The following is a 26,844-nucleotide window of genomic DNA, read 5'->3' as shown; positions in this document are numbered from 1 at the left end:
AGTTTCTCTTCACAGAAACCAAGCTGAGGTTAAAACAATATGAAAGGTGGGAGGCTAGGTGGCATATTGGATAGAGTGCCACACCTAGAGTTGTGAGGACCTGGGTTGGAATCTAGCCATTCTGCAGCTGGGTGACCCTCAGCAAGTCACTTAACCCCATCAGCCTTGCCCTTGCCCTTGTGTCTTAGAGTTGTTATGAAGCTAGAAAGTAAAGGGTTAAAAAACCCCAAGAGAAATCAATTTATGGATGAGCTATCCCCCATGTACTCTAAGCTGCCCAGTCAACATGGTGACCATTTCAGAGAATTAGAACCAGAAGACCTCACAGGGGTCCTTGATTCCAAAGTTCTCATTTTACAGGTGAGGAAAGGAAACTGAAGCAAACAGAACTGGGTTTGCCCAAGGTAATGTCTGAGGTGAGATTCAAACTCAAGTCTTCCTGACTCCAGGTCCAGCATTTTATCCACAACACAACATGGTTCCTCTTAAGAGGATGCTCCCTTCTCTTGATCCCTGCTAACAGGACTTCCATGCCATTCCAAGGAGGGACAGAGGTGATAAATTCACTTGCTCAGGGCCACACAGCTAGAGATTGTCTGAGCTGGGATTCTACCACAGGACAAGGCACCATCTACTGCCACACTGTGATGAGTGGTCCCAGCCTTTGCTTGAAGACTTCCAGGCAAATGTGTCCCATGTCCCTTTGGGACAGGCTCTAACTACTCTGAAGGTTTTCAGACATTAAGCCTGAATAGACCTCTTTATGGCTTCTACCTGTGGCCCATGGGGAAAGGCAGAACAAAGGAAACCCTCACTCCCTTGGCAGCCCTTCTGGCTGCCTGAAGGGTGCCCAGGGATTCCTGAAAGTTGGCAGCGTCACTCTATGTATTGGAGAAGCAATACTCTGAGATGACTTTGACGTCCTCCTCAGCTAATGACTCCTCCTTCTGCCCAGCTCTCTGGACTGCATCTCTAGTGGGCACTCAGTCTTGGCTGAATGGATGACTCTGGACACACCACCTCTTAAAGACATGATCAAGGATGTGGAGTCCTCCCCAATGTCAATGCCCTTAGATTCTTGGGGAGTGACCTAGGCACAGTATCCTGGAGACTGAAGTTATCTCTAGGAGTAAATAAACAGCCAGCCTACCGTAGTCACCCAGGAGGCACCCCGGGTGAGGGCAAAGTTCTCTAACTTCTTCAGTGAAGAGAACATCAAACCAAAGAATGGCAACTCAGGGACAGAGGCCACAGTACTGTAAGGCAGGCATGACATGATACCCAAGGGTAACACCCAGCAGACCATGAAGGGCCATGGGGCTAAAGCTGAAAGAAAGTCTGGGGCTTGGCTACTTATTAGCCAACTCAATTCAGTTCACAGTTGGGTGAGATGGTATCCATGGTCCCTGAGTGCTCAGTCCTTTAACCTTGGGAAGTGGGTTTTCCAATTTAACAAGAGACAAGGAGTATGAGAGAGGCAAACATGAGAGTCCAAGGACCCAAGTTTGAATTCCAGCCTTGCCACTTTATCACTTTGTGACCATGGGCAAATCCCTTATCTTCTTTGGCCTCAGTTTCCTTATCTATAAAATGAAGAAGTTGAACCAGAGGATCTCTGAAGCCCCTAAGAGTTCAATCTATGATCATTTTCCAGCTGGGCCGCTGCTTTCCCCCATGTAAGGGGGAGGAGGTTGGGCTGGATAACTCCTGAGGGTAGCTCCAAATCTATGATTCCCTCATAATAAAAACCGTATCATGAAGACAAAAAAAGCTAATATTTGTGAGTCTCAGGTAAGATTAGAAAATAAAGCCTCCAGTTACTGTTTAAAAACCCAAGCCTCTCAAACTGTACCATAAAGCAGTGGTCATCAAAACAATTTGGTGCTGGCTAAGAGACAGAAAGGAGGATCGGCGGAATAGATTTGGGGTAAGTGACCTCAGCAAGACAGTATACGATAAACCCAAAGATCCCAGCTTTTGGGACCAAAATCCACTATTTGATAAAAATTGCTGGGAAAACTGGAAGACAGTGTGGGAAAGATTAGGTTTGGATCAACACCTCACACCCTACACCAAGATAAACTCAGAATGGGTGAATGACCTGAATATAAAGAAGGAAACTATAAGAAAATTAGGCAAATACAGAATAGTATACATGTCAGATCTTTGGGAAAGGAAAGACTTTAAAACCAAGCAAGAGCTAGAAAAAGTCACAAAATGTTTTGATTACATCAAATTAAAATGTTTTTGTACAAATAAAACCAATGCAACCAAAATAAAAAGGGAAAGAACAAATTGGGAAACAATCTTCATAACAAAAACCTCTGACAAAGGTCTAATTACTCAAATTTACAAAGAGCCTATCGATAAATGGGCAATGGACATGAATAGGCAGTTTTCAGTTAAAGAAATCAAAACTATTAATAAGCACATGAAGAAGTGTTCTAAATCTCTTATAATCAGAGAGATGCAAATCAAAACAACTCTGAGGTATCACCTCACACCTAGCAGATTGGCTAGCATGACAGCAAAGGAAAGTAATGAATACTGGAGGGGATGTGGCAAAGTTGGGACACTAAATCATTGCTGGTGGAGTTGTGAATTGATCCAACCATTCTGGAGGGCAATTTGGAACTATGCCCAAAGGGCGATAAAAGACTGTCTGCCCTTTGATCCAGCCATAGCACTGCTGGGTTTATACCCCAAAGAGATAATAAGGAAAAAGACTTGTACAAGAATATTCATAGCTGTAAAACCATTTGTTCATGTTCTTACAACTAGAATATGTTGGATTTAGCATTTGAAGCCAGTGCTGCTAAATATAACACTATGCCAGGGTATCTCTCCTTTGAAGTTAACAAAAGGTGTATTAATAAAATTGGTAACTGTAAAAAAAAAAAAAGAATATTCATAGCTGTGCTCTTTGTGGTGGCAAAAAAAAAAACTGGAAAATGAGGGGATGCCCTTCAATTGAGGAATGGCTGAACAAATTGTGGAATATGTTGGTGATGGAATACTATTGTGCTCAAAGGAATGATGAACTGGAGGGATTCCATGTGAACTGGAACAACTTCCAGGAATTGATGCAGAGTGAAAGGAGCAGAACCAGAAGAACATTGTACACAGAGACTGATACATTGTGGTACAATTGAATGTAATAGACTCCTCCATTAGTGGCAATGCAATGATCCTGAACAACTTGGAGGGATCTACGAGAAAGAACACTATCCACATTCAGAGGAAACACTGTGGGAGTTGAAACACAGAAGAAAAACAACTGCTTGAATACATGGGTCGAGGGGATATGGTTGGGGATGTAGACTCTAAATGAACATCCTAATGCAAACACCAACAACATGGAAATAGGTTTTGATCAAGGACCCATGTAAAACCCAGTGGAATTGCTACAGAAAAGGTGGGGGAAGGGGAGGGAGGGAAATAATGATTCTTGTAACCAAGGAATAATGTTCAAAATTGACTCAATAAATTAAGAATAAATAAATAAAACAAAAAAACCAAAACCTTCAGAGTCTCAGGTGGGCAACAACCCAGAAGGCTGGATATCACAAAATAAATCCCGAGGTATCGTGGAATACAATTTTCTGGCATTAAAAGAGTCTGTTTATAGAACATAACTATTTGGAGGTATCCCTCAGTATGCCTCCACCTAAAAGCTGCATATTAGGGAGGCTCCCCAACATGCTGATCTCTAGTTCTCTTCTTGAGAAGCTCAGCAACGAAGACTAGACAGTGAGTAGGCTGCAGTCTGATCTCTTTCCCCCCTAAATTTCAGAATCTCAACCTTGTAAAATTTCAACCCTCCAACCCCAAAGCCCACAGAGCTAGCCCCATGTCCTTTCCTCTGCCTGTGACTCATCTATGGCATCACCTCATCCAACTGGTATGCAGGTACAACCTTTTTCTCTCAGTGCCTCTTGTAATTATCCATGGACAGAATCCTCTTTCTGCATGGAAATCCTCCTTAATCCAGAGTCCTAAAACTCCATCACCAAACCCCAACAATATCAAATGATATTTGTCAGCCTCTCTGGCAGTTCTGCCTTGCCCACCCTGGCCTTTTCCCTACTCGGTGCCCTTCTCTCTTATACCCCACTGGACCCACCATTTCCCCCTTAGCATCTGGTCAGATTCAGTTCTCCTGAGCATGATCTATCCCACCATCCAACTCTTTGGCCAAAGGAGAATAGGATGTACTGCTCTAGGAAGGCTGCCACTGTGTATAAGCATTCTTATTTTTTTAAAATGGACAATCATGTCAGAGGGCTACCTTGTTCATTTCTGATCAGTTGCTTCCCATGAAAACTCCAGTGACATGAATCTTCATGGAGACCTGAGTCTTCCTCTTAAACCCCACTCCATTACATAAATCCCTTTCCCTGTGCCCCTGAAATTTCAGAGGATTGTAGATCTCAACAGCCAAGGGAACTTGGACATCATCCAGTCCAACCCCTTCATTTTATACATGGGCCAGTAGGGTCAAGTCATTCACCCAACATCATCTGAATCCAGTCTCTGCAACTCCAGGTTGATCACTCAGCTAGAGGACCCTTCTCCCAGAGCAGTCATGAATACTCCTCTCCCCATTTTCTTTTCTTGTCTCTTTAGACCAGTCTCCCTCCTTCCTGACTCTTGGCCCTTTGGAACTTTGGGAAGAGTTCTTAGCTGACTGTGAACAAGGAAGGGGACTAGAAGAGATGGCTCCCTTCTAGCCTCTGTCTTTCCTTTCTTCCTTCAGACTAAGTAGGACCCCTTCTCAGACCATGTTTTTAAATACAGAAAATAAAATACAGAAGGTAACCAAGGAAACCACTTACACTGAAACTAAAAAGTTCACAGACTCCAGGTTAAGAATTCCTGCTTGAGACTCATAAATAGCCAATTGACAAGTTGTTATCATATGCTTGGCACCCAGGATATGAAGGGGAAAAAAGAGCCATCCTCACTCTCAAGGGGTTTGTCTTCCATGGAATGTGAGGACAAAGTCACACATGGACGACAAATGGTGGCACATCCTTCAAAAAGCATGAACTAAAGACAACTCTTCAAAATAAAGCCAGATTCATGGGATCCCGCACCTGGAAGGGGTGGGGATTTGGGTGATGGGAGAGATAGGAATAGCCACATGCAGTTGGGGAGGGAGAGGAGATAAGAGCTGGAGGTCTTCCCAAACCTCCTTCCATCCTATTGCCAAGCTTGCTGGCACACACCAGCTCAAGTCCATCTGGGATCTGAGTGGAAGCAGGGTGGAGTCCCAGGCAACAGATGGCAAATGGAGACTAGATACAGATGGATAAATGGGGGCAGCCTATCAGGGAGTGGCCATTGGCCATTTAGAGTAGATCAGACTGGTATTACCTTAGTTACCCTGCACCTATCACCAAACCCCAAATGTCTGAAAACAAGAGAACCATGGACATCATGGAACCATGAACCATGGACATGAATTCTAGGTTATATTGTTTGTGACAGTGATCTACAGAGTTGGGGATGGCCAGGATCTCAGGGACCATTCATCCTATTCACCCATTTCACACTTCAGGAAACTGAGGCCTGGAGAAGGGAAATGACTTCTCCAACATCTCCCAGCCTGATACTGATACTCAGGACTCAAGATGAGATTTTCTGTCTCATCCCAGGGCCAGTGTGGCCTAAAGACCAAGTACTAGAGTATGAGGCACTAGAGAGAAGGGTAAAGAGTCTAGCCAGTAAGAGATTTGGGGAGGGTAGGAAAGTTAGAGACTTCTGGGGTCTCTCGAAATGCCATCTCTGACATGTTGAACTTGGGATATCCATAAAAGGAGCAGTGCCTGGACTTAAGAAAAAGCTACAGAGACTCATTTTTCTCCTTTTCTCTTCTCTTATGTATAGAGAAGAGCCCATTTTTGGATGGATTGGGAATATCCTTTAAAAGAAATAAAGCCAACTCTATTTGGGAACTATTTGGGTCAAGATTCGCTGTGGAGCCCTTTAAGGAAAACCTCCTGATCTGGGGATGGATCCACACCCTACACTAACCCCCTGAAGAAGGGCTGGCACTTCTGGAGGGGTCTCTCCAAATCCTGCTCCCCACATACTGTTTCCACTGCTAGCCTTTAGTCTGAGCCCTAGAGCAGAGTACAGGGAAGTCAGGATCCCTCCTCAGGCACTAGCTAGCAACATGCCTCAGTTTCCTCATCTACAAATCTTCAATCATAATACTTGCATCTATTTAGCCCAAGGGCTACCTTGAGGTTCAAAGGAGATAATGCAGATAAAGTACTTGGTAATCTCTAAGAGGGACATTCTCTCCAGGAGAATGGTCTGTGGACCAGTCTTTAATGATGTGATAACCATTGTTGTTGAAATGACTCTTGGTGACTCCCTTTGGGATTTTCTTGGCAAAGATACTAGAGTGTTTTGTTATTTCCTTCTCCAGCTCATTTTATAAATGAGGAAACTGAGGCAAACAGAGTGAAGTGACTTGTCCAGGGTCACACAGCTAGGAAGTGTCTGAGGCCAGATTCTGATGGAGGGGGGCAGTGATAGACTTGGACCCCCATGTTCTGAAGTCTTATATCTTTCACCAGTTAGCCTCAGCGAAGCATCAATTACAAAATCGGTATTGCTCAGCATCTTATTAATTAGTTATAATAGCCTGGCATCGTTCTGTTCTGCATTTATAGTATACATATATATAGTATACATATATATAGTCTCCTATGGGACTGTTCCCTCTCTAAGTGTCACACCAAGATAAGGGCATTCCAGGGAGATATGGAGGCTTCTCCTCCCCAAAGCACCCAGGGGTGGACTATTCCACAAATATGGAAACCCTGATCCATGGTCTGGGCTACTCCACCAGTCCTGGGGCCACTCCCACAATTATATTTCAATGTAATTGAGCCAATAGGGAATTGGGCAGCCCTTACCAGGTGTTAATGAGTTAAGTAAGCATCTGCTTTGGCTGTTATCACTGGATACTCTCTGGGCAAAATGCAAAAATCCTTTGGTCTGGAGGGACTTTAGGACTAAGCTGGACAGCAACCTAGGCCTGGGGAGGAAGAGCATCTGGTCCTGCTGGCCCTGAAGGCAAACAAGGATCAATGAGAGGCAATTTTTAAAAGGTAAACTGAGGCTTGAGGTCGAGAGAATTTTCCTACCACTCAGAGATGTGGCAAAGTATAATGATCTCCCCTGGGAAGTCATGGGCCCCTGCTCCATGGGGGGCTGTAAATAAAGGCTGGGTCATCGGAGATGGCTGCAGACAGCTTTCTTGTTCCCAGCTAGAGGGGACTAGCTGAGGCTCAGGATTCAGTCTTGGGGGGGAAGGGGGGGTTCTACTCTCCCTGCCTCCCACATGGCACTGGATGGGATTAGGTCACTTACAGGGCCAGAAATTCCAAAGCCGCCCCCCCCCCCAGGCCCTTTGGCCACACTGGCCATAGTCCTCTGCAGCCCTGGCTGGGAGAGCTCGTCTCTTCTGTGCACAAGCGCTGGGACAGGAAGAGAAAAGCAGCAGTCCAGACATCCAGCCTTTTCACCAGATGTGAAGTGGCCCACCTTGAGAAGCCCAAGGAAAGTGACGCACAAGCCTGGGATGTAACCCCAAAGCAGGAGGGCTCAAGCTGACCACCCCAGCCGCTCTCTGACCACAGGGAGTGCATCTTCCAGGCAGGGGAGGGGAGGGCAGCGACTCCTCCAAGTGCTCTCAGAGTGACTCCCACTTCCTCAACACTTTCATTTGCAAAGCACTTTCTTCCCAGCAGCACTGAGACAGATGAGGAAACTGAGGCTCAGGAGGGATGGGCAGTCTGTCCAGTCATGCAGCTAGTAAATTTCAGCACTAGGCCTGGGAGGTAGGACAGTACTGTGGCTGGCTTTAGAGTCAGGACCTTGGTTCAAACCTCACCTCTGCCACATCTGACCTCCATGATTTCAGATTTTTTTACTTTATGCACATGATGAGAGGACTAGACTGTACAGGGGGTCTCTTCCAACTCTACAACTACCCAGAGTCTTCTGATTTCAGTTTGGGTTTCTAACTCTCCATCTAATACTGTCTCTACCCACCCCACATTCCCCCTTCCTCCCTCCCTCCTTCTCCTTCTCTCTCTCTCCCTCCCTCCCTCACTTCCTCTCTCTCTCCCCTCTCTCTCTCTCTCTCCCTCCCTCCCCCCCCTCTCTCTCCCCCCCTCTCCCTCACACTCCCTTCCTCCCTCCCCCCCCCTCTCTCTCTCTCTCCCTCCTCTCTCTCTCTCTCTCTCCCTCCCACTCCCTTCCTCCCTCTCTCTCTCCCCCTCTCTCTCTAATTTATTAAAACTATACATACTATATAGTCTATATATATCTATATCTATATCTTCTTTCTTCCCAGCAGCATTGTGAGACAGATTACCACTGACTCCATTTTCCAGATGAGGAAACTGAGGCTCAGGAGGGGTGGGTGTGTATATATGCATATATATGATACTTATCAATGATTTATTAAAACTACATACACATGTTATTAACAATTAATAAAGCATATTGCTAATTATTAATAAATATAATTATAGAAGATATGCTTTATTATAATTATCATAGAAGATAATTATATTTATTGTTGTTGATAGTATATTAATTTAATGTTTATATTATATAATATATAAATATTTCTACTTAAAAAGTATATGATAATATCTATTATATAAATATATTATAATACATTAATTTAATATCTATTTTTAAATTTTACTGCGGACGCTCTCAGAGCGATGATGTGCCTCTGGCCAGGGTCCACGTTCTGTTCCTTTCAGGGGCAGGGAAGGGGGAGGGACGGATGGGCATGTGCTGACATTCTTGGGCAGCCATGGCAGGGGAGCCCTCGGGATGGAAGCAGATGGGAAGAGGACCTGCTGCCCGGGCTGTGGAAAGCAAAGACTCTTGCTGGGGAGCCAGGAGGAGACCCGGCTGACTCTGGATGGCTCCCAGCTCCGGGAGGGGAGGGAGGGAGACAATCTGGATCACCAAACCTCGGGAAAAGTGCGTGGAAAATGGTTATTACGTGTCATTGGCAAAATGAAATATAGAGAACTATCTGGCCGGATTCCACCAACTCCAGGAGCAAAGCTGTTGCCCATCTCCTGGCAAAGGGATGGACTTGGGGCAGCTAAGTGGTTTGGTGGATAGAGCCAGGGCTAGAGCTGGGAGGTCCTGGGTTCAAATGTTGCCTCAGACACTTCCCAGCCAGGTGACCCTGGGCAAGTCATTTAACACCTCACCCTCGTTTGCCCTTCTGTCTCAGAGCTGACACTAAGAGAGAAAGTACGGCTTTAAGGCAGCAGAAACCACCCTTCTCCTGCCAGCGAGTATCCTCTTCATCTGAATTAGAACTTACAAAAGGCCACTGCCAAGAGGGGAGCTTCTTTCCAGGCGCCGGAGAGAAGGGGGGCCCCTGGGATGATTCGGGGCTCCAGGGCATTCCTCCTATTTGGTGGCAGTCAGAGAAGCTCGAGAGACCCATTGAAAGCACAATCCTCGGCAAGCTTCCCTGTCCAGTCCCAAGCTCACAGGAGACGGGGAAGGCGCTCAAAGGGAGGAGGACCTCGAATTATGTACAGTGGACTGTAGTGTCCAGAGCTAAAGCGACAGAAAGAACTCCTCGACTGTTGCCAGCCTACAACAGCGGAGAGTGCTGGACCTGGGTTCAAATCTCAACTCAGACATTTGCTAGCTGAGTGACCTTGGGCAAAGAACCTAACCTCGATACAAATTGGGGTTGAGACAACTTGGAGTCCCTCCTTTACAGGCAGTTGTAGTGGAATAGTAGATAAAGACAGTTTTACCCATTTCAAAACATCATAGAAATCTCAGTCATCGCCATCATCATCATTTTCCAAGACACCAAGAAAAGTTTTGTCTAATATCCCCCTTTACAAGCTAGAGAAGCAGATCAGGAGAAAGAAGCAGATCCATCAAAAATGGCTAAACTCTAGTCTGCCATCCAGCCCAACTGGCCTCTCACATCCTCAGACCCGATACTTTCATTTCCCACCTCTGAGCTTTTGCACTGGCAGTTTCCCCCAAGTCTGGACTATATTCCCTCATAACTCTGCCCCAACATCATCTTCTTTGTCAAGATTTTTCTTCTCCCCACAGTGGCTCGTGCCCTCTCCTGCCCTGCCACACTACCTTCTCTAACTGCTTTGGATGTATTTGTATTTCCAAACTATAGATTTGCACTTCATATACTTTTATGTGTGTTTGATAGACTGGAAGCTCATCGGTAGTAGAGACCATTCTTTTCTTTGTATCCCCCGTGCCGAGCACACAGTAGGTACTTAATGATAACTACCGGCACATGAAAGCAACATGCTTCAGTTATCTGGAAGCTCTACTTAGGTGGAGCAAAACAAAACATTTCTAGAGCACTTTAAGGTTAAAGTCTTTTCCTCCCATTTTGTAGATGGAAAAACTGAGGGACCCACACATAATCAGCTGGCTAAGGAATGCCAGAGGAAGGACTCCGGAGAGCCTTGCACTAGCCACTGCCCCACTGGGCGTCTACACTCACAGCTCCCATCATCCGGAGCACCTTACACAAGACAATGCTCTCTTCTCAGTGGCTCTGAGAGGTGGGCAGCACAGATGCAATTCCCTCCCATTTGACAGCTGAGGAAACTGAGGGTGTCAGAAGCTGCCTCTGAGATGCATTCAGCTCCCTGTTACAGCCACATCCTGAGTTCTGAAAGCAAAAATTGCGTGTTCTGGAGCAGCGACTTATCTAAATTACCTGGAATAAAAAGGTCTGGGAAATAACCCTTGGGAACAGGCAGTACTTACACATTACTAATGAGCAGTCTCAAGGCCACCCGTGCATCAGGCTTTGCTTCCCAAATCCCGTGGATGCACCATGAGTTCAATGGCAGGCAGGTGGGCAGCGTAGGAAGAAAAGAATTTATTGCCCATCATGTCACAAGGTGAATCCCACTTGGGATGAGCTCCACCCCACAGATGGGAGGTCATTATCTCGTTTGCAGCCTTGGCTTCTTAACGGGGCCCAGAGCTATGGGATTGTCCTGTGTTTGTCTTCATTTTCCCATCCCTGGGACTCTTATCAGATGAGATGTACGGAGAGCAGGTTGTATAAATAAATATAGGTACACACCTAGTTCTGATTATGGAGATAAGGGCCATGCCCTGCCCCCCCCCACCTTGCCCCCCTGAACCCCCCTTACTGATATATAGCTGGCTACATACTGGCTTTCTAGTAACAAACTCTGCAGGCAAGCTCACAGAGTGGGCTCTGTGTGCCGTTTTGGCACATGTGTCATTGGTTCGCCATCACTGCTCTAGACTATGGTACTGGATGATGCTGTTACAGGGGTGCCTAAGGGGTGCCTCCTTGCTTCAGTTTCCCCTGAATCACCAGCCTCCAGCCAACTTCCAAATAGCCACACCCATATCACTGCCCTGCCCAAGAAGCTCCGATTCATCTCTAGGATAAAATGTCTATTTTGCATTTCAGTTCCTTCTCAGGGAGGTGCCGCTGACCTTGCCAGGCTTATTAAATAATTCATTCCACGCACAGACAAAATGGCCACACGGTCTTCTCTGTTTCCCACCTTCCATCCACCCATTCCTAGCCTTGGCACAGACTGGCACCCCCACATACTGTGCCTGGAATCCATTCTCTTCCCATCTCTGCCTCCTCCCTTCAGAATTCCCCCAATGCTACCTCCTGCATGAGAGGGATTCCACTTTTAGTCCAATCTATCCCCAGCCTCCCTCCTTTCTTCCCTCCCTCCCTCCCTCCCTCCCAAATGACTGGAAATAGTTTGTATTTCCTTGTCGGCATTTGTGGTGCTTCTTTCCAATAGAATTCTGCCACCAGTCCCTAGCAGGGAGCCTTCAGACCCAGGGCTAGACAAAGGAGAGCCCAAGCTGGCCCAAGTCTGCAATATTGCTTTGAGATCACAAAGTAGGTATAAATGCTAGAGGGCATCCAAGGTGTCGGATACCTCAAGGCTACATCCTGAGGATCAACTAGAGATTGAAGAGAAGACACAGGGAAGGCATGAAAGCTGATCAAGTATTGGAAGGGCTATTACGTGAGAAAGGGATTAGACTTGTTCTATTTGTTCCAAGGGAGCAGAACCAAGAGCAGTGGAAGTTACAAAGAGGTAAACTGAGACTTAGGTGAAGAAATACCTCCTAACAGTTAAGAAAATCCCAGAGTAGAATAGATAACCACAGGAGGTAGTGAGCTCCCCATCACTGAATGTCTTTGAAGACTGAATGAATGACAGCTTGCTTGCCAGATAGATGGTAGAGAAAATTCTTACTCTAATAAAGGTTGAATTAGACGACCTTTGAGGTCCCAACCCTAAGATTCTAACAGAAAAAAAAACCCACAATGAAAACGTGAGCTCTTACTCGGGTAACTCCCAAATTATCTCCACAGACCTAGAGCTGGCAGAGACTTCAGCTATCATCTAATCAGCCCAACCTGCTAGACTGACAGAAGGAGAAACTGAGGAGTGGGAAAGCTAACCAACTTGTGCAAGGTCTCGCAAGTAGCAAGCAGCAGGTTAGTGTGAATGCCGGGTCTCTGATGAGGCTTGGGGACCCCTCCTTCCCCCCACACCAGGGTATTCCTCCTCACCTACCTATCCACAGACTCCCGGAGGAGTTGATGTAGGTCCACTTCCTGCTTCTGCAGCGTCCCAAAGGAAGACTGGCTTTCTACCAGGCCGGTTCCTCCAGCATTCAGGGTGATCCTCCCCAAGGCGGTCTCAATGGTGCCCTTCACCATGTCTTCAAACTTCCCCTCATACTTGACAAAGTCGGACTCAAGCACAACTAGAAGGAAAGAAAGGATCACCCAGTGCTTCAGGAACATGCTTCTCGGCACGCAGCAAGCACTTGGTCATTCTTTTAACTTATTCCCTCCTTCCAATGGCAGGAAGAGCCTTGAAGTGGATAAAAGCCTGGGATCCACATAGATGCCCATCAGCTGAGTCTTTGGGACTAAAAAGAACCAGCCCCATCGCTTCTCCTTTTATCTACCTCGATGGACATCCAGATACCTGCCAGGTAGTCCGGGTGCTAATCTTCTGTGGGGGAGGTGGAGAGGGTCTAGGTAGAAGACTTCCAGGGAAGGTGTCAGGGAGAAAGGAAGGATCATTGCCTGACACCCTGGAACCTCATGCTGCTGGGCCATCCTCTAGATGTTTGCCACCTTCCATCCCGTTTCCTTGTCTTGGCACAGGTTGGTGCCCACACACGCCTCACCCAGAATACATTCTCCCCCCATCTCTGCCTCTTAAAATCCTTTCCTCCCTTCAAGATTCCTCCCAAGTGCTACAGCTGGCTTTGGGAAGGGGAGGAGAAATGGTGTTGGTCAAAGACAGCCGCCTGGCATTTCTCCAAAGCGCTTCTTCAGAGCTTCGGCACCAGGACTAGCAGCCTTTGGGATAGATAGGAATCAGCTGGGGAAGTGTAAAAGAGTGTGGCTGCAGGGAGGGCCCAGGAGAGATGAAGGAAGGTTAATTCTGGGGATCAGATCAGCAGGATTCCATGATGCCCATCAGTTCTGTACAGCCACCTGTGAACAGGAGCCCCAGGCAGACAGCAAGATGGTGGATTGGCAGAGTAAAATGGGTGGTAAGAAGAGGAGCAAGGGAGCCCTTCTCAAGCACCACCTCCAATGGGAAGAAGCCTTCTCCAATTCCTTCAGCTGCTAGTACATAGCCTACATAGGAATATGGTGGGAGGTTCCTCAGTGGAGAGAGGGGCTAGAGTCAGGAAGACCCAAATTTAAATCCTGCCTCAAACATTTACTTGCTGGGTAATTCTGTCAAGTCCCCAACTTCTGCCGGCCTCAGTTTCTTCTATAAAATGGGGGTACTAACAAGACTGACCTCTTAATGAAGTTCAAACAAGATCATATTTAGGAAACGTCCCATGTACGTGTGAGCTCATCTTGACATCCCTGCGTCTCCCCCTGGAGGGTAAGCTCCCTGAGGGCAGGAACAGTTTCATTTTCTCTCTGAATTCCCAGAGTGCTGCGGATATGTAGCACCTGGCACACACGGGGCACTTCACACAGGCTGGCTGCCTGCCTAAGCCTCCTCCTTGTAAAATGAGGCCTCTACGATGGCTTCCAGCTCAAAATGGGAATTGTGGATAAATGCTGGCTGACTGATTCTTCTAAGAGTCTAGAAAAAATACCAGGGAATAGGTGAGGGAGAAAGGAAGGCACTAGCTAGCTCCTGCTGGGATCACAGGGAGGCCATCTTCCTCCTGACTTTCACAAACACCTCACCAGGGAGGAATATGCTCCAGATCTGTATCTGCCAGACCTCTGCCCCTGAGCCCATCTCTTATCTCCACCAATCTGGGTGATAAGCCCTGCTGAGCCTTCACTCCTGCAGGAAACTCAGCTTGGAGAAAAGCCACGTCCCTGTCTTGCTCCTCCTCTCCCAATCTTCTCCCCATGTGCCCAGGGCAGCTCTCTGGAGCTCTCTGGGCCCTAAAGAAGGCTCTCTGGTCATCTCAGGCATAGATTATCAGGCATGATATCAATATCCTGCCTCTACTCAAGTGGTCATCAGCTGAACTGCTCCTGAGGCAAAGGAGTGGAGGCAGGACAGAGTGGAAAGGGTGCTGTTTCTAAGCAAAGGACCAGGGTTCAAATCCCATCCCAACTTGGCTGCTTGTTAGCAATATGTTCTTGAGCAAATCGCTTCTCCTCTCTTGTTCAACTGTTTCAATTGTGTCCTAATGGAGGTTTTCTTGGCAAAGATATTGAGGCAGTTTGCCATTTCCTTCTCCAGTTCATTTAATATATGAGGAAACTGAGGCAAAGATGGTTAAGTGAATCACCCAGGGACACACAGCTAGTGCATGTCTGAGGACAGATTAGACTTCAGGAATATGAGTCTTCCTGATTCCAAACCCAATGTTTTATCCACTGCACCACCTAGCTACCCTCTAAGTAGTGGTCTCTTAAGATAGAAGAGCCTTTGTTTTTGGTGGAGGTGTCAGTCTCTCTGGTAGAAATGGGACAGATCCCCTCCCTTCACTCAGTGGCTCTGGGTACTAGGAGGGTTAGGGATAGAATTCCTTCCAACTCATAGACAAATAGCCATCTACCTTCTGCTTGAAGGCTCCCAGTGCGGGGGGGACTTACTTGCTCCCTCCATAGACAGCCCATTCCATCTTGGGAAAGCTCATTCAGAAATGATTCCTAACACTAAGCCCCAAACTAGCCTCTTTCCCAGTTTCCAGCCATTTCTTCTAGCTCTGTCTTCTGGGGCCAGGCAGAAGAAGATCAATCCCTTTGCAGCTTCTGTTGACACTTGGTAGCATTTTGCAGCAGGATGAAGCTCCTTCCTGGATGTGAGGAACATTTCTGGTCCTAGGAGTCCTGCCTGCATCATCTACCACATCTTCCCTAACTTCTCTTTACTGCAGTTAAGAAAATGAGCTCTCAGACCAAGATCAAACCACTTCCACAAAGCACCAGTGTTGGTTTGCATGAAACTAAGTGGAATTTCCAAGACCCAGAGATCTTCTGGCTACCTCCTGGAAGAGTCTGATACAGGACCATATACATTAGAGCTCAAAGGGACCACATGTCCTCTAACTCAGCCCTCTCTTTTTATACATTGGGGAAACCAAGTCCTGGAGAAGTATAGCCTTGGACATGTAATATGTGATTGAATCAGAACACAAAGCCAGGCATTCCCATTCCAAATCTCCCACGCCTCACTGCCCACAGCTTCCTTGGTCTCTCATTCTGGCCTCATCACTCAGTTCCATCCTCTAGTTCTAGAGACCATCTCTTGTTTCTCAGTTAATTCCACTGGCTTCAAGCAGCCTCCACATGAGCCAGTCTCCCTTCTCTTTTCTCCCATCTCTCCTCCTCTGAGAAGACTTTCTCAGGGGATCAAGAGCTGGAGATGTCTCATTGTGCCTCTGCCAGCATCTTTCAGCTTTCCAGACATAAGAAAAGACAAGATGTGGCCCCAGCCTTAGAGCACAAATGACAAATGTGCATGAAGTCTGTACGGGTGGACGAACAGACCGACCAGGCCAAAGTGTGAGAGACGTGTGGCTAGAGGATAAGCTCACACTGTGCAGAGTGCCTGGTGTGTCCTTGGCTCTAAGAAATATGAGTCAAAGAAGAAGCCGACCTCTTTGGCATCCGGGGCTCCATGTCTTAACTTCCTTCCCGGATGTCCCTGATACAAATATGCCAAGTGAACCCAGAAAAGCCTGGAGTAAGCAGCCTAAAGGCATAGGACAAGAGATTAGAATGGAAGGGCCCAGACTAGTCCAGCTGCCTCTTTGACAGATGAGGAGACAAAAAGTGACATGCCCAAGATCACTGAGCAATGACTGGCAGGCAACAAATCATGGCCAAAAAACTTTCTACTGAACACAAAGGGGACCTCCTCCTTCCCCCCAGATTAGAACCTAGAACACTAGAGGACTAGATTTGGATATGTAACAAGGAGACACCTGCTGGCGTGAGCCTGGAGAAGTCATAAGCTCAAAGAATTCAAGGTGAAAAGATATCTTTGTAGACATTTGGGTTCAATCCCTTCATTTTACAGATGGGAAACTGAGGCCCAGGAGGGGAACTGACTTGCCCAAAGTCACATAGGTAGAAAGTAGCAGAGCCAGATTTGAACTCCATGTTACAGCACTACTGGTCTAGTCCTGTGTACATGGCACCATGCAGCCTCTCTCTTGGTACCTTTGGTTCCCTTGCTCAAAAAGATAGGGAGCTAGCATGTGCTTGTGTGGCCTCCAGAAATCAGTTCTTCCTCCCCCAGATTAAGGAAGGAAGGAAGGAAGGAAGGAGGGAAGGAAGGAAGGAAGGGAGGAAGGGAGGAAGGGAGGAAGGGAGGGAGAAAGGGAGGGAGAAAGGGAGGAAGGAAGGGAGGGAGGAAGGGAGGGAGGAAGGAAGGAAGGAAGGAAGGAAGGAAGGAAGGAAGGAAGGAAGGAAGGAAGGAAGGAAGGAAGGAAGGGAGGAAGGAAGGAAGGAAGGAAGGAAGGAAGGAAGGAAGGAAGGAAGGAAGGAAGGAAGGAAGGAAGGAAGGAAGGAAGGAAGGAAGGAAGGAAGGAAGGAAGGAAGGAAGGAAGGAAGGAAGGAAGGAAGGAAGGAAGGAAGGAAGGAAGGAAGGGAGGGAGGAAGGGAGGGAGGAAGGGAGGGAGGAAGGGAGGAAGGGAGGAAGGAAGGAAGGAAGGAAGGAAGGAAGGAAGGAAGGAAGGAAGGAAGGAAGGAAGGAAGGAAGGAAGGAAGGAAGGAAGGAAGGAAGGAAGGAAGGAGGGAAGGAGGGAAGGAGGGAAGGAAGGAGGGAAGGAAGGAGGGAAGGAAGGAGGGAAGGAAGGAGGGGGGAAGGAAGGAGGGAGGAAGGGAGGAAGGGAGGAAGGGAGGAAGGGGGGAAGGGGGGAAGGGGGGAAGGGAGGAAGGAGGGAAGGAAAGAAGGAAGGAAGGAAGGAAGGAAGGAAGGAAGGAAGGAAGGAAGGAAGGAAGGAAGGAAGGAAGGAAGGAAGGAAGGAAGGAAGGAAGGAAGGAAGGAAGGAAGGAAGGAAGGAAGGAAGGAAGGAAGGAAGGAAGGAAGGAAGGAAGGAAGGAAGGAAGGAAGGAAGGAAGGAAGGAAGGAAGGAAGGAAGGAAGGAAGGAAGGGAGGGAGGGAGGGAGGGAGGGAGGGAGGGAGGGAGGGAGGAAGGAATGGAGAGAGGGAGGGAGGAAGGGAGGGAGGAAGGGAGGGAGGGAGGAAGGGAGGAATTGAGAACCAGGCCTGGAGAAAGGAGGTCTTAGGTTCAAATTTGGCAGCAGACACTTCCTAGCTGTATGACCCTGGGCAAGTTGTTTCTGAAACAGAAGGAAAGGGTTAAAAAAAAATGAATGAGGCAAGTCCCCAAATCAGAGGTTCTTAACCTGGGGGCCATGAACTTAAAAAAAATGTTTTTAATACTTATATTTCAACATAGTTGATATTTTTTGTAATCTTACATATTTTATACATTTAAAAACATGATTCTGAGAGAGATCCATTGGCTTCATCAGGCCCTTCCACAGGGCGTCTATGACATAGAAACATTTAAGAACCCCTGTCCTAGAGAATGAAATAAAAGAAAAACTGTTTATGTATTCGTATAAACAATGCATGCATATTTATATATCTACATAGATGTGCATATATATGCATGTGTGTATATTTCTTAGCATTAAAAAATCCAATTTAGGAGATGATGTGGCTGCTCTTGCCTCACTGAGGAATGAAAAGGCTTCTTCTCACTCCCTGAGGGCAGAGGCAGCATCTGATTCCTGATCTGGGTACCTCCCTTGGAGCCTTGGCCAGCCTCTGCAGAGAAGGTCCTTTCTAAATACATTATGGAGGCACAGGAGGCTGGTGACTGGCCAAAGAGCCACACAGCTGCTGGCTGAAGGCTTTCCCTTCCCTTTGGACCTCGACCTCTCCTCTAGGAATGTCGCCATCCCTGTGGCTGAGGCATATCCTTGAAAAGCATCATGGAAACGCCCAGCAAGGGCCTTACCTGGGTTCAGAAACTGATCTTCGGTCAGGATGTCATTGATGGTGGCTGATAAAAACTGGTACTTGGGTCTCTGCCAACACCAAAACTTCTTTTTCTTCACCACCAGACTCAGAAGCTGTGACTTGTCTGAGTCATTCAGGCTTGACACTGGGATCAAGTCCCCTCCTGGGTCAGTGTCCCTGAGAAAATTCCTGGTGGCCTTGGCGAACATCCTGAAGACTCACCTAGAAGGAGGAATCCCTCTTTACATCAGCAAATAAGGAATGGAGAAAGCCCCAGGGGCTTCTTGTATGCCTCATCTGGAGAGGCTGCCCTCCCTGGCCACAGATTACACTGCACAGTACCCCCCTCTTACTCTTGGCATCAGAGAAGCTTCCAAAATTTGGCTTGAGCTGGATCAATGCCAGGGGTTGAACTGATCCCCATTTCTCTCTGAATTGAACTGTTATTTCTCCCTCATGTACCACTGGCTTGTCCTGGCCACATATGATAGAAGCAGTCAGCTCTTATATGAGTTATTATCCCAGGAGAGAGAAGAGGGAACATTCTGACTGTGACTACAGGGGATGGGGGGGGGGGGGAGCAGGAATAAAGATAGACAGAGACAGAGAAGGAGGGAGGGAGAGAAAGAGACAGGCAGCAGGAGGGGAGAGCAAATAAAATGGAAAGTAAAACCACTGGCTATTGTATTTGCAATTCATCCCTCTGGCTTCTGAGTGCCACATCTTGGAACAGTACTTAGATAACATGGAGCCCACCTAAAAAGGGCTGGATGAACTGGAGTTTATGCTCTTGGAGGTTCGAGTAAAGGAACTAGGGATGTTTATCCTGGAGAAAATCCTGAAGAAGGAAGAAGAGTCTAAAAGCTGAAGGGCTGTCCTGCAGAAGAAAGATCAGCCTTGTGCAGCTTGGCCCCAGAGGGCAGAACTAGGAACAATGGGGGAAAGTGTATAAAAGCAAACAGCTTGGTTTAAGGAGAAAGTTGCTAAAATGAGTTCTGAGTGATAGGAGCTACTGAATAACCTCTGGCAGAGGCGTAGTTGAGAGAATTGCAGAGCCAGTCCAGAGATGACCTGAGATCTCCTATGCTCCTGGAATTCTGAGATTCATTGGGAAGCACCATAGTTTAGCATATCAGTGCAGTGTGGGGTTGAAGAGGAGCATCATGGCATAATGGGCAGAATAAATCTCAGAATCAAGAGGACCTGGGTTTGAGTTTTGCCTCTGACTCAGAGGAACAAGTCACAACCTCTCCATGCTTCAAGCCATCTAACACTAGAAGTCAGAAGACCAGAAAAGGGTGGTAGAGGAAACCCCCCCCCCCCTGGGGGAGTTCCCACTTCATCTCAATGAAATGCCAAGTCTTGTGAAAACAAGAGTAACACCAACAGATTAGGAGCTATGGCAGCCCATTCTGCCTCTGACAGGTCAACTTTCTTTCTGAGTGCCTCAGTTTCCCTATTTGTGGGAGGGTGGGAAAGATATTTCCTTCTATTGTCAGAAAGTGAGCCAGAAAAAATGAAAGTGTCACAAACAAAGCACAAAACAAGAAATCGAAGGGCAAGCAGGGGGAGGCAATTGAGATTTCCTCATCTGACAAAGGAAATTTTATTTCTTAATAGTAAACCCCAATCTCTCAATCGCCCAAAGCTACTTACCCCAAACAAGTCTGTCTCTTGGGATTTTGAAAAATGAGCCATCCTTTTTTTGGTTCCCATATGGGGACCTTAGAAGAAGTATAAGTCATAAAGCCTTGGGCTGTGAGAAAAATGTGTCCCTACTTGTCCTTTCCATTCCAGAGAGGCTGTTTTTAGTTGATAAGAGAAAGAAATGAGGCATTCTGCATAGTTTATGTAAATTTTCTCCCCCCACACACCAAGGATAAGGGGGAAGGGAGGCAGCAAGGTAGGATGGTCAAGTCACTAAATTGAAGGAGCTTGAATCCCCATTGACCTTGGACTTTTACATAGTCTCTCTGGGTCTCAGTTTCCCCATTCATAAAATAAGGATGGGGTTTTAAAAATCAAGATACCATCAGATCCTATTGTTTTCCTTACATTTTAATCCAAGTAGAAATGTGTTCAAATTAAATAATTTACACAAAACCAAGTCATTGGTTTTGGATTTACCATTTGAATTACTATCTAAAAATAAACTATCACACACACACACACACACACACACACCCCATGTGGTTTGGACTCAAACATCAGAGACGATTTGATTTCTTCCCATCAGGAGAAGGAGGATTTGAAAAGGGAAATCCAAAGGGAACTATTAACACTTTGTCTGATCTCACATTTGACAAAAAGAGAAGTGGATGACTTTTGCTTTCTTGTAGAGAAAGAGTCTACTGTGCCATCAGCTGCCTCTGTCAGGAGGCAGAAAGAACATACGTAGCCTTGGGGATGTGATTGTTTCTTTGAGTAGGTTGACTGGGAGAGCATCCTGGGCATCCTCATTCTCCTAGGCTCCAGATTCACAAGCTAGGAGTCCTCCTTGACTCCACACTCACTTTTACCCCACACTGCCAATCTGATGCCAAATCTTATAGTTCCTACATTCACAATATCTTTTGTACACATTCCCTCTCTGTATTCTGATGAAAGAGAGAAAGGACAAGAGAGAAAGTCTCAAATATGAAAGAGAGAAAGGACAAGAGAGAAAGTCTCAAATATTAACTGTGTGACCCTGTGTGCCTTAAACTCAGTTTGACTCAGTTTCCTCAACTGTAAAGTGAAGATAACAGTAACCACAAAAATGATGGGGGAGAGGGGGGGGGAAGACAGCAACTACTCATCCATTTATGGTCTCTTTCCACTAAAAGTGGAACATCTAATGTTCCCACTACTTTTCTGACAATCTTCCATTAGATTGTAAGCTACTAGAAGGCAAGGATTGTTTCACTTGATCTTTGTATCCTGGGCACTTAGCACAATGCCAAGCATATAGTGGGCCATTAATAAAAGTTTATTCATTCAGAAAGTAGAAAGTAAGTAGTAAGGGGAACCAAGTCATTGGGAATAATTCTGAACCAAAAGAAATAACAGATGGTGAATTGCAAGCCTTGGAAACCTAGAGAGAAAGCAACCATGTCATAATGCAGTTTGAAATAGCCCAAAGAGGGAAAGCTAGGTCTAATCAGATATGCACCCTGGACTTTATAATAGAGTAAACTTCAGGAAGGTAAGGGAAATGACAGGTGTGACCCCCAGGGCATGGGAGGCCAGGAGATGACTCAGGAAGGAAAGGAGACAGTGGAATGCATTCTCCTTCGTGCCCATTATCTAGCCAATCCTAGCTATTATGCAAGAGACAACAGAGGAAAGAGTCTAGAGATACTAGCATCTTACAGCCTAGGGGTGTTTTTAGTTAGTTTTGTAGTTCAGCAAGAGAAATAAGTTGTGGGCAAAACAATAAAATATTAATACCCGGAACAGTGCCTTTAGCCTCTTTCTTTCCTTCAACTCCTCTCCAAAAGTATTTTTGCCCCTGTGGTCTCATTGCTTACCCAATATAAGCAAATATTTTGCTGCCTGTGAAGAGCCAGGCAATTGGGAAACAGACATCAATGCACAATCCTGGAAAATGTCAGATGAAGCTATTTTCTCCAAAGTCAATGATTTCCTTTCAGAAGCTGAATGGAGAGGAAGAAGCACCAAGCCAGAACCAAAAAATGTGTTTTAGACACTAAGTTCCAGTTTCCTCATCAGGAAAATGAAGCCAATACACTATATAGCATAAGGAAGAAGTGAGAAAACCACTTCCCAAGCCAAAGCACCAAGGTTAAGAGCTGAAAGGAACTTTAGGTCCAAAACAAATGAGGGGTGTGACTTGTCCAAGGTCATGTGGATAGTAAGCGGCAGGTTCAGGACTATGACTTTTGAGCAAGAATTGCCTTGGAGGTCTTCTAGTTCAATGTTCTCCCTTGTTTTATAGCTCCAGAATTTGTCAACAAATTCAAGTCACAACAGGAATAAGTGGAAAATGTGACTTTGTTCTATAGAGCCAGCCAACTGTGGCTCAGTGGAAAGAACACCATGTCTGGAATCAGGAAGACCTAGGTTCAAATCCAGCCTCAGATACTTCCTAACTGGATGACCTTGGACAAGTCACTTAACCTCTACCTGACAAGGAAGCAGCTAAGTGGATAGTAGTAGATAGTAGTATAGAGCCCCTGCTCTGGAGTCAGGAAGACCTGAGGTCAAATCTAATCCAGACAACTTCCTAGCTATGTGACCTTAAGTAAGTCACTTACTTAACTCTGATTACCTGACAAAAGGATCCACTGGAGAAGGAAATGGCAAACCACGCCAATACCCTTGCCAAGAAAACCCCATGAATAGCCATGGTCCATCTCGTCATGAAGAGTCAGACATGACTGAACAGCAACAATCACTCTACATCTACATCAGCTTCCTAATTTTTGGTTTACACTCTGCTTTTATTGTCTGCTGCCTCAGTGTTCCTGTCTACACTAACAGCTCACTTTTACAAATCACTTTCCAGGTTTGAGAGGAAGACAAGAAAGTTGACCTTGTACTCAGGAAGATCTGAGTTCAAATACAACCTCATCACATCACTTTTGAGTCTCCATTTCTCAGCCGTAAAATGTGGAGATTGGACTCAATGGCTTCCATGGGTCCTTTCCAGTTCTAAATCTATGACCTATAGTAGTCCCATTAGAAGAGACCCTTTGGGGGCAGCTGGGTGGCTTAATAGATAGGGCTAGCCCTGGAGATGGGAGGTCCTAGGTTCAAATCCAGCCTCAGGTACTTCTTAGTTGTGTACCCTGGGCAAGTCACTTAACCCCCACTGCCTTGGCGGCAATCTTCTGCCTTGGAACAACACAGTATTGATTCTAAGAAAGAAGCTAAGGGTTTAAAAAATAAAATAAGATGCCTTCTTTATATCAACCTGGAGAGATAAGTTAAGAAATTCTAACTGAAGGGTGAGGGGGGCCTGCTGGATGGCTCAATGGATTGAGAACCAGGCCTAGAGACAGGAGGGCCTGGGTTCAAATCTGTCCTCAGACACTTCCTACCTGTGTGGCCCTGGACAAGTCACTTAACTCCCATTGCCTAGTCTTTACCACTCTTCTGCCTTAGAATCAGTACACAGTATTGATTCTAGGACAGAAGGTAAGGGATTAAAAAGAAGAAAGAAAAGAAATTCTAATTGTCCCCACTTTATAGACTCCAATTTGATGCTCTTCCCTCCACAGCCATTATTGCTTTCCCATCCCACTCTAGCTCTTGGTAGAGAAGGATGCTATGGTAGTTTTGGGGGGAACCCTTTGCAAACATTGGAATATTATATCAAGGGTAGCACTCTGTCTTAGGGAAGATGCATGGGACAGCAGAGAAAGAATGGGCTGGATGTTGGAGTTAGAAGACACGGGTACCAATTCCCAGCCTTGGAACTTACTTGCTGTGTAGCCTTAGGTTGCTTCTCAGTTTCTTCCTCTAGAAAATGAGTGGGGGAGCTTGGATAGGTCCCTTCCAGCCCCAGACCTCGGACCTTTCGGTGGGCAGTCTTCTCCAGTTCTCTGGAAGGCAAGTCAAAGTTGTCAACATGTCTGCTGGACAGCTGCACTCCCAAAGCCATCCTTTCACCCTCCATCTCACCCTCCTTCTAGCCCTGACACTGCTAATGTCAGATCTGGAGGAGAGGCGGTTAAGCCAAGTTGATTCTTAAGAAGAAGAAAAAGTGGAAAACAAAAACCGGTGTAGAGTGAAAACAAAATAATTCCCCTAAACTAGAAGTCAGCCTGAGAAGGAGACAAGGGCAGAGACAGCAAAGCTGAAGACAGGAAGCAAGCCAGAGATGATTAAAAATGAAAAGAGATGAGAGTCTCGTGAGTGCCCAAGGACTAGAGAAGGAAGTCTGGAAGCTTCTTCAAGTAAGCCCAGTCCTAGGCTGGAGACCGAGGTAGGAGCTCCAGCCCCAGGCAGGTCACAGGGTCTTTTAGGAAAGACAGCTTATCCAGCCCCCTTTTTTTATAGGGGGAAGGAGATCCAGAAAGATTAAGTGTCTGGTCTCAAGGTCACAAGATCATAGATTTAGAACTGGAAAGAAGAAAAATAAATAAATAAAAGGATCAGAGAATTTTGACTGTATACGAGGCAGGACCAGTACAGTAGAAAGAATGTTGGATCTGGAGTCAAAAGGAAGGAGTTCTAATCCCATTTATCATCTTCTTCTTCTTTTCCTCCTCCTCCTCTTTTTTTTTTTGACCCTTCCCTTCAGATTTAGACTTGGTCACACAGTTTGGAAGTATCTGAAGCCAGATTTAAGCCCAGGATCTCTTGACTCCAGGCTTGGTGTATCTACTGTGCTACCTAGATGCCCCTTTGCCATTTTCTACCTTTGTGACCTTGAACAAATCATTTTACCCTTTGAGCCTCAGTTTTCTTATCTGCAAAGTGCTTAGGAGGGGTCTCCACCAATAAGGAGAGAGTCCTACAACAATGGACACTGGGACTGAAATTATATTTCTAAAAGGAAAGTGTGTGTGGGGGGGGTGTTCTAGGTGGGATGTTTTGAATGGGATCACTCATGCAATCTATACCAATATCTTCCTTTATAGATCAAAGAACTAGGAAGTGACTTAGTTGATGCCACAGAAATGGCAGAGCAGGAGTTCAAATCTAACCCACCCAGACTCCAAATCTGGAACTCTTTACTAATGACATCAACTGCTTTTCTGATCATTTACACTGTGTTACAAGCCTCTGCTGCCTCAGTTTCCCTCCTTTGTATTTGGAAGTTTGGAGTTCTGACCTGAACCATCAGCAAGGGCTGGGTTCTAGTCCTGCCTGTGACACACATACAGGTCACCTACCCCTTCAATTCTGGTGCCTTCTCTTGCTTCTACAGGTGTTCCCATACAGTGTGTTAGACTGTGAGCTCCTCTAGGGAGCTTTCTTTGTATTCTCAGACCTTAGCACAGTGACTGGCACTCAGTAGGCGCTAAATAAATGCTAATTGGTCAAGGGACCAAATTCTTCAGTTTACAGATAAGGAAACTGCTAGCTAGGCAGGAGGAAGTGTCTCCTGGGCAGCTCCTATCCTGGCTCAGGTCCTTCTCCTCTATGGCTAGTGCTTTCCACTCCAGAAGCCCGGCTTTCACCTTTTGGCTCATCTAGTCAAGCATCCTCATTGACAGCAGCAGAAGGGCTGCCTGCTGAGGCTCATCAGCTGGAAAACTGGGAAGGGGGGGCGGGGCCCAAATCCTCAAGACACCAAATCTGACCTGGCTGGAGCAATGGAGAAGTGACTAAGTGTCCAGGAGTCAAGGGAAAGGGTGGAGGAGATCCCCAAGGAAACCCGCTTCTCCTTTGTTTGTTGTTTGTTTTAAGGGCGGCGAAGGGAAAGGTTAGAAGCAATTATTAGGCGCCTCCCCATGTGCCAGGCACGAGGCTGAGCCCGTTACTACATGACGTCACCTGAGTATCCCCCCCACAGGTCTCAGCGCTAAAGAGAAGCAGTTCAGCACCCATTCCGTAGGGCTTGGTCGGGCCAGTGGCTCCGTCTCCCCCCAGTGACAGTTCCAGGGCCTGGGCTCAGCCTTTCCCGCCTTGCATTCTAGCAGTCCCAGCGGACTTCCTGAGCCCCGCTGCAAGCCTCCCCGCCTTTACCTAGTGGGGAGGTGGGGCAGAGGGATATTCCAAGAGGAGGAGAAGCCAGAGTCGGGCCGGGGGCGGCGAGGGTGGGGGGCCGGGGTTACCAGCTGGGCAGCTGCGGATCCGGAGTTCCTCAGAGGCGGAGGAGTGGGGAGCGTCCGAGCCGCTTCCCGGGGATCCCGAGCCCTTCCGGGGAAGAGCCCCAGAGGAACAAAGGTGCAGCGTCCAGGAGGAGCCGGAGGGGATGCCTCCTGGAGTCCCCGGACCGCCTTCCCCGCCTAGGCTCACGGCTCTGGGATCCTTCCTCCTGGTGGGGGACGGACTGGAGAGGAAAGGGGAAGCCGAGAGCCACAGGTTTTTATCTGGGCCCCACAGGGCGTGGGGGGCGGACCCAAGAAGGAGTTGGGGCGGGGTGGGAAACTTTACTCCCGCCCCGCAGCTGGAGTGGGCGGGAGAGACAGCTGTGTTGGGAGAGGGGGACGCTGGGGGCCCCAGGCGGGCCCTAGAAGGGCCTCTGGAGGGGAGAGGGAGAGCCCCAGACCGCGGTGGGAGGGCAGGAATCTAGGAAAGAGGGTGGAATGTGGGTGCGGGACTTGAGGGGCGGGGTACTCGTGGGGGAGGACCAGGCCCTCTTACTTGCCCAGGGAGAAACTGAGGGACCGGG

The 26,844-nt window shown here is 47.0% G+C and overlaps 1 protein-coding gene across 2 annotated transcripts in view; it reads right to left on the bottom strand.

Moving 5' to 3' along the window:
- The window catches only part of GSDME (gasdermin E), a 57,369-nt gene extending 30,816 nt beyond the window's left edge, over nt 1-26,553 (bottom strand). The window contains exons 1-4 of one of the 2 annotated variants that reach the window (XM_007505349.3): nt 26,285-26,553; nt 23,983-24,103; nt 18,556-18,779; nt 12,648-12,840 (exon numbers count right to left, since the gene is read on the bottom strand). In XM_007505349.3, the coding sequence (XP_007505411.2) occupies nt 12,648-12,840; nt 18,556-18,766 (404 nt within the window). In that variant the 5' untranslated portion in view covers nt 18,767-18,779; nt 23,983-24,103; nt 26,285-26,553. Of the gene's footprint in view, nt 1-12,647; nt 12,841-18,555; nt 18,780-23,982; nt 24,104-26,195 lie in introns of both variants that reach the window. The other variant, XM_007505350.3, reaches the window with a different exon arrangement.
- Between the last annotated feature and the right edge of the window lie 291 nt (nt 26,554-26,844).

This window comes from Monodelphis domestica, chromosome 5 (assembly GCF_027887165.1).
Source record: "Monodelphis domestica isolate mMonDom1 chromosome 5, mMonDom1.pri, whole genome shotgun sequence".
NCBI classification, from domain to species: domain Eukaryota; kingdom Metazoa; phylum Chordata; class Mammalia; order Didelphimorphia; family Didelphidae; genus Monodelphis; species Monodelphis domestica.
Note: the sequence above shows the minus strand (reverse complement) of the source record. Positions and strands in the feature narration are given on the sequence as shown.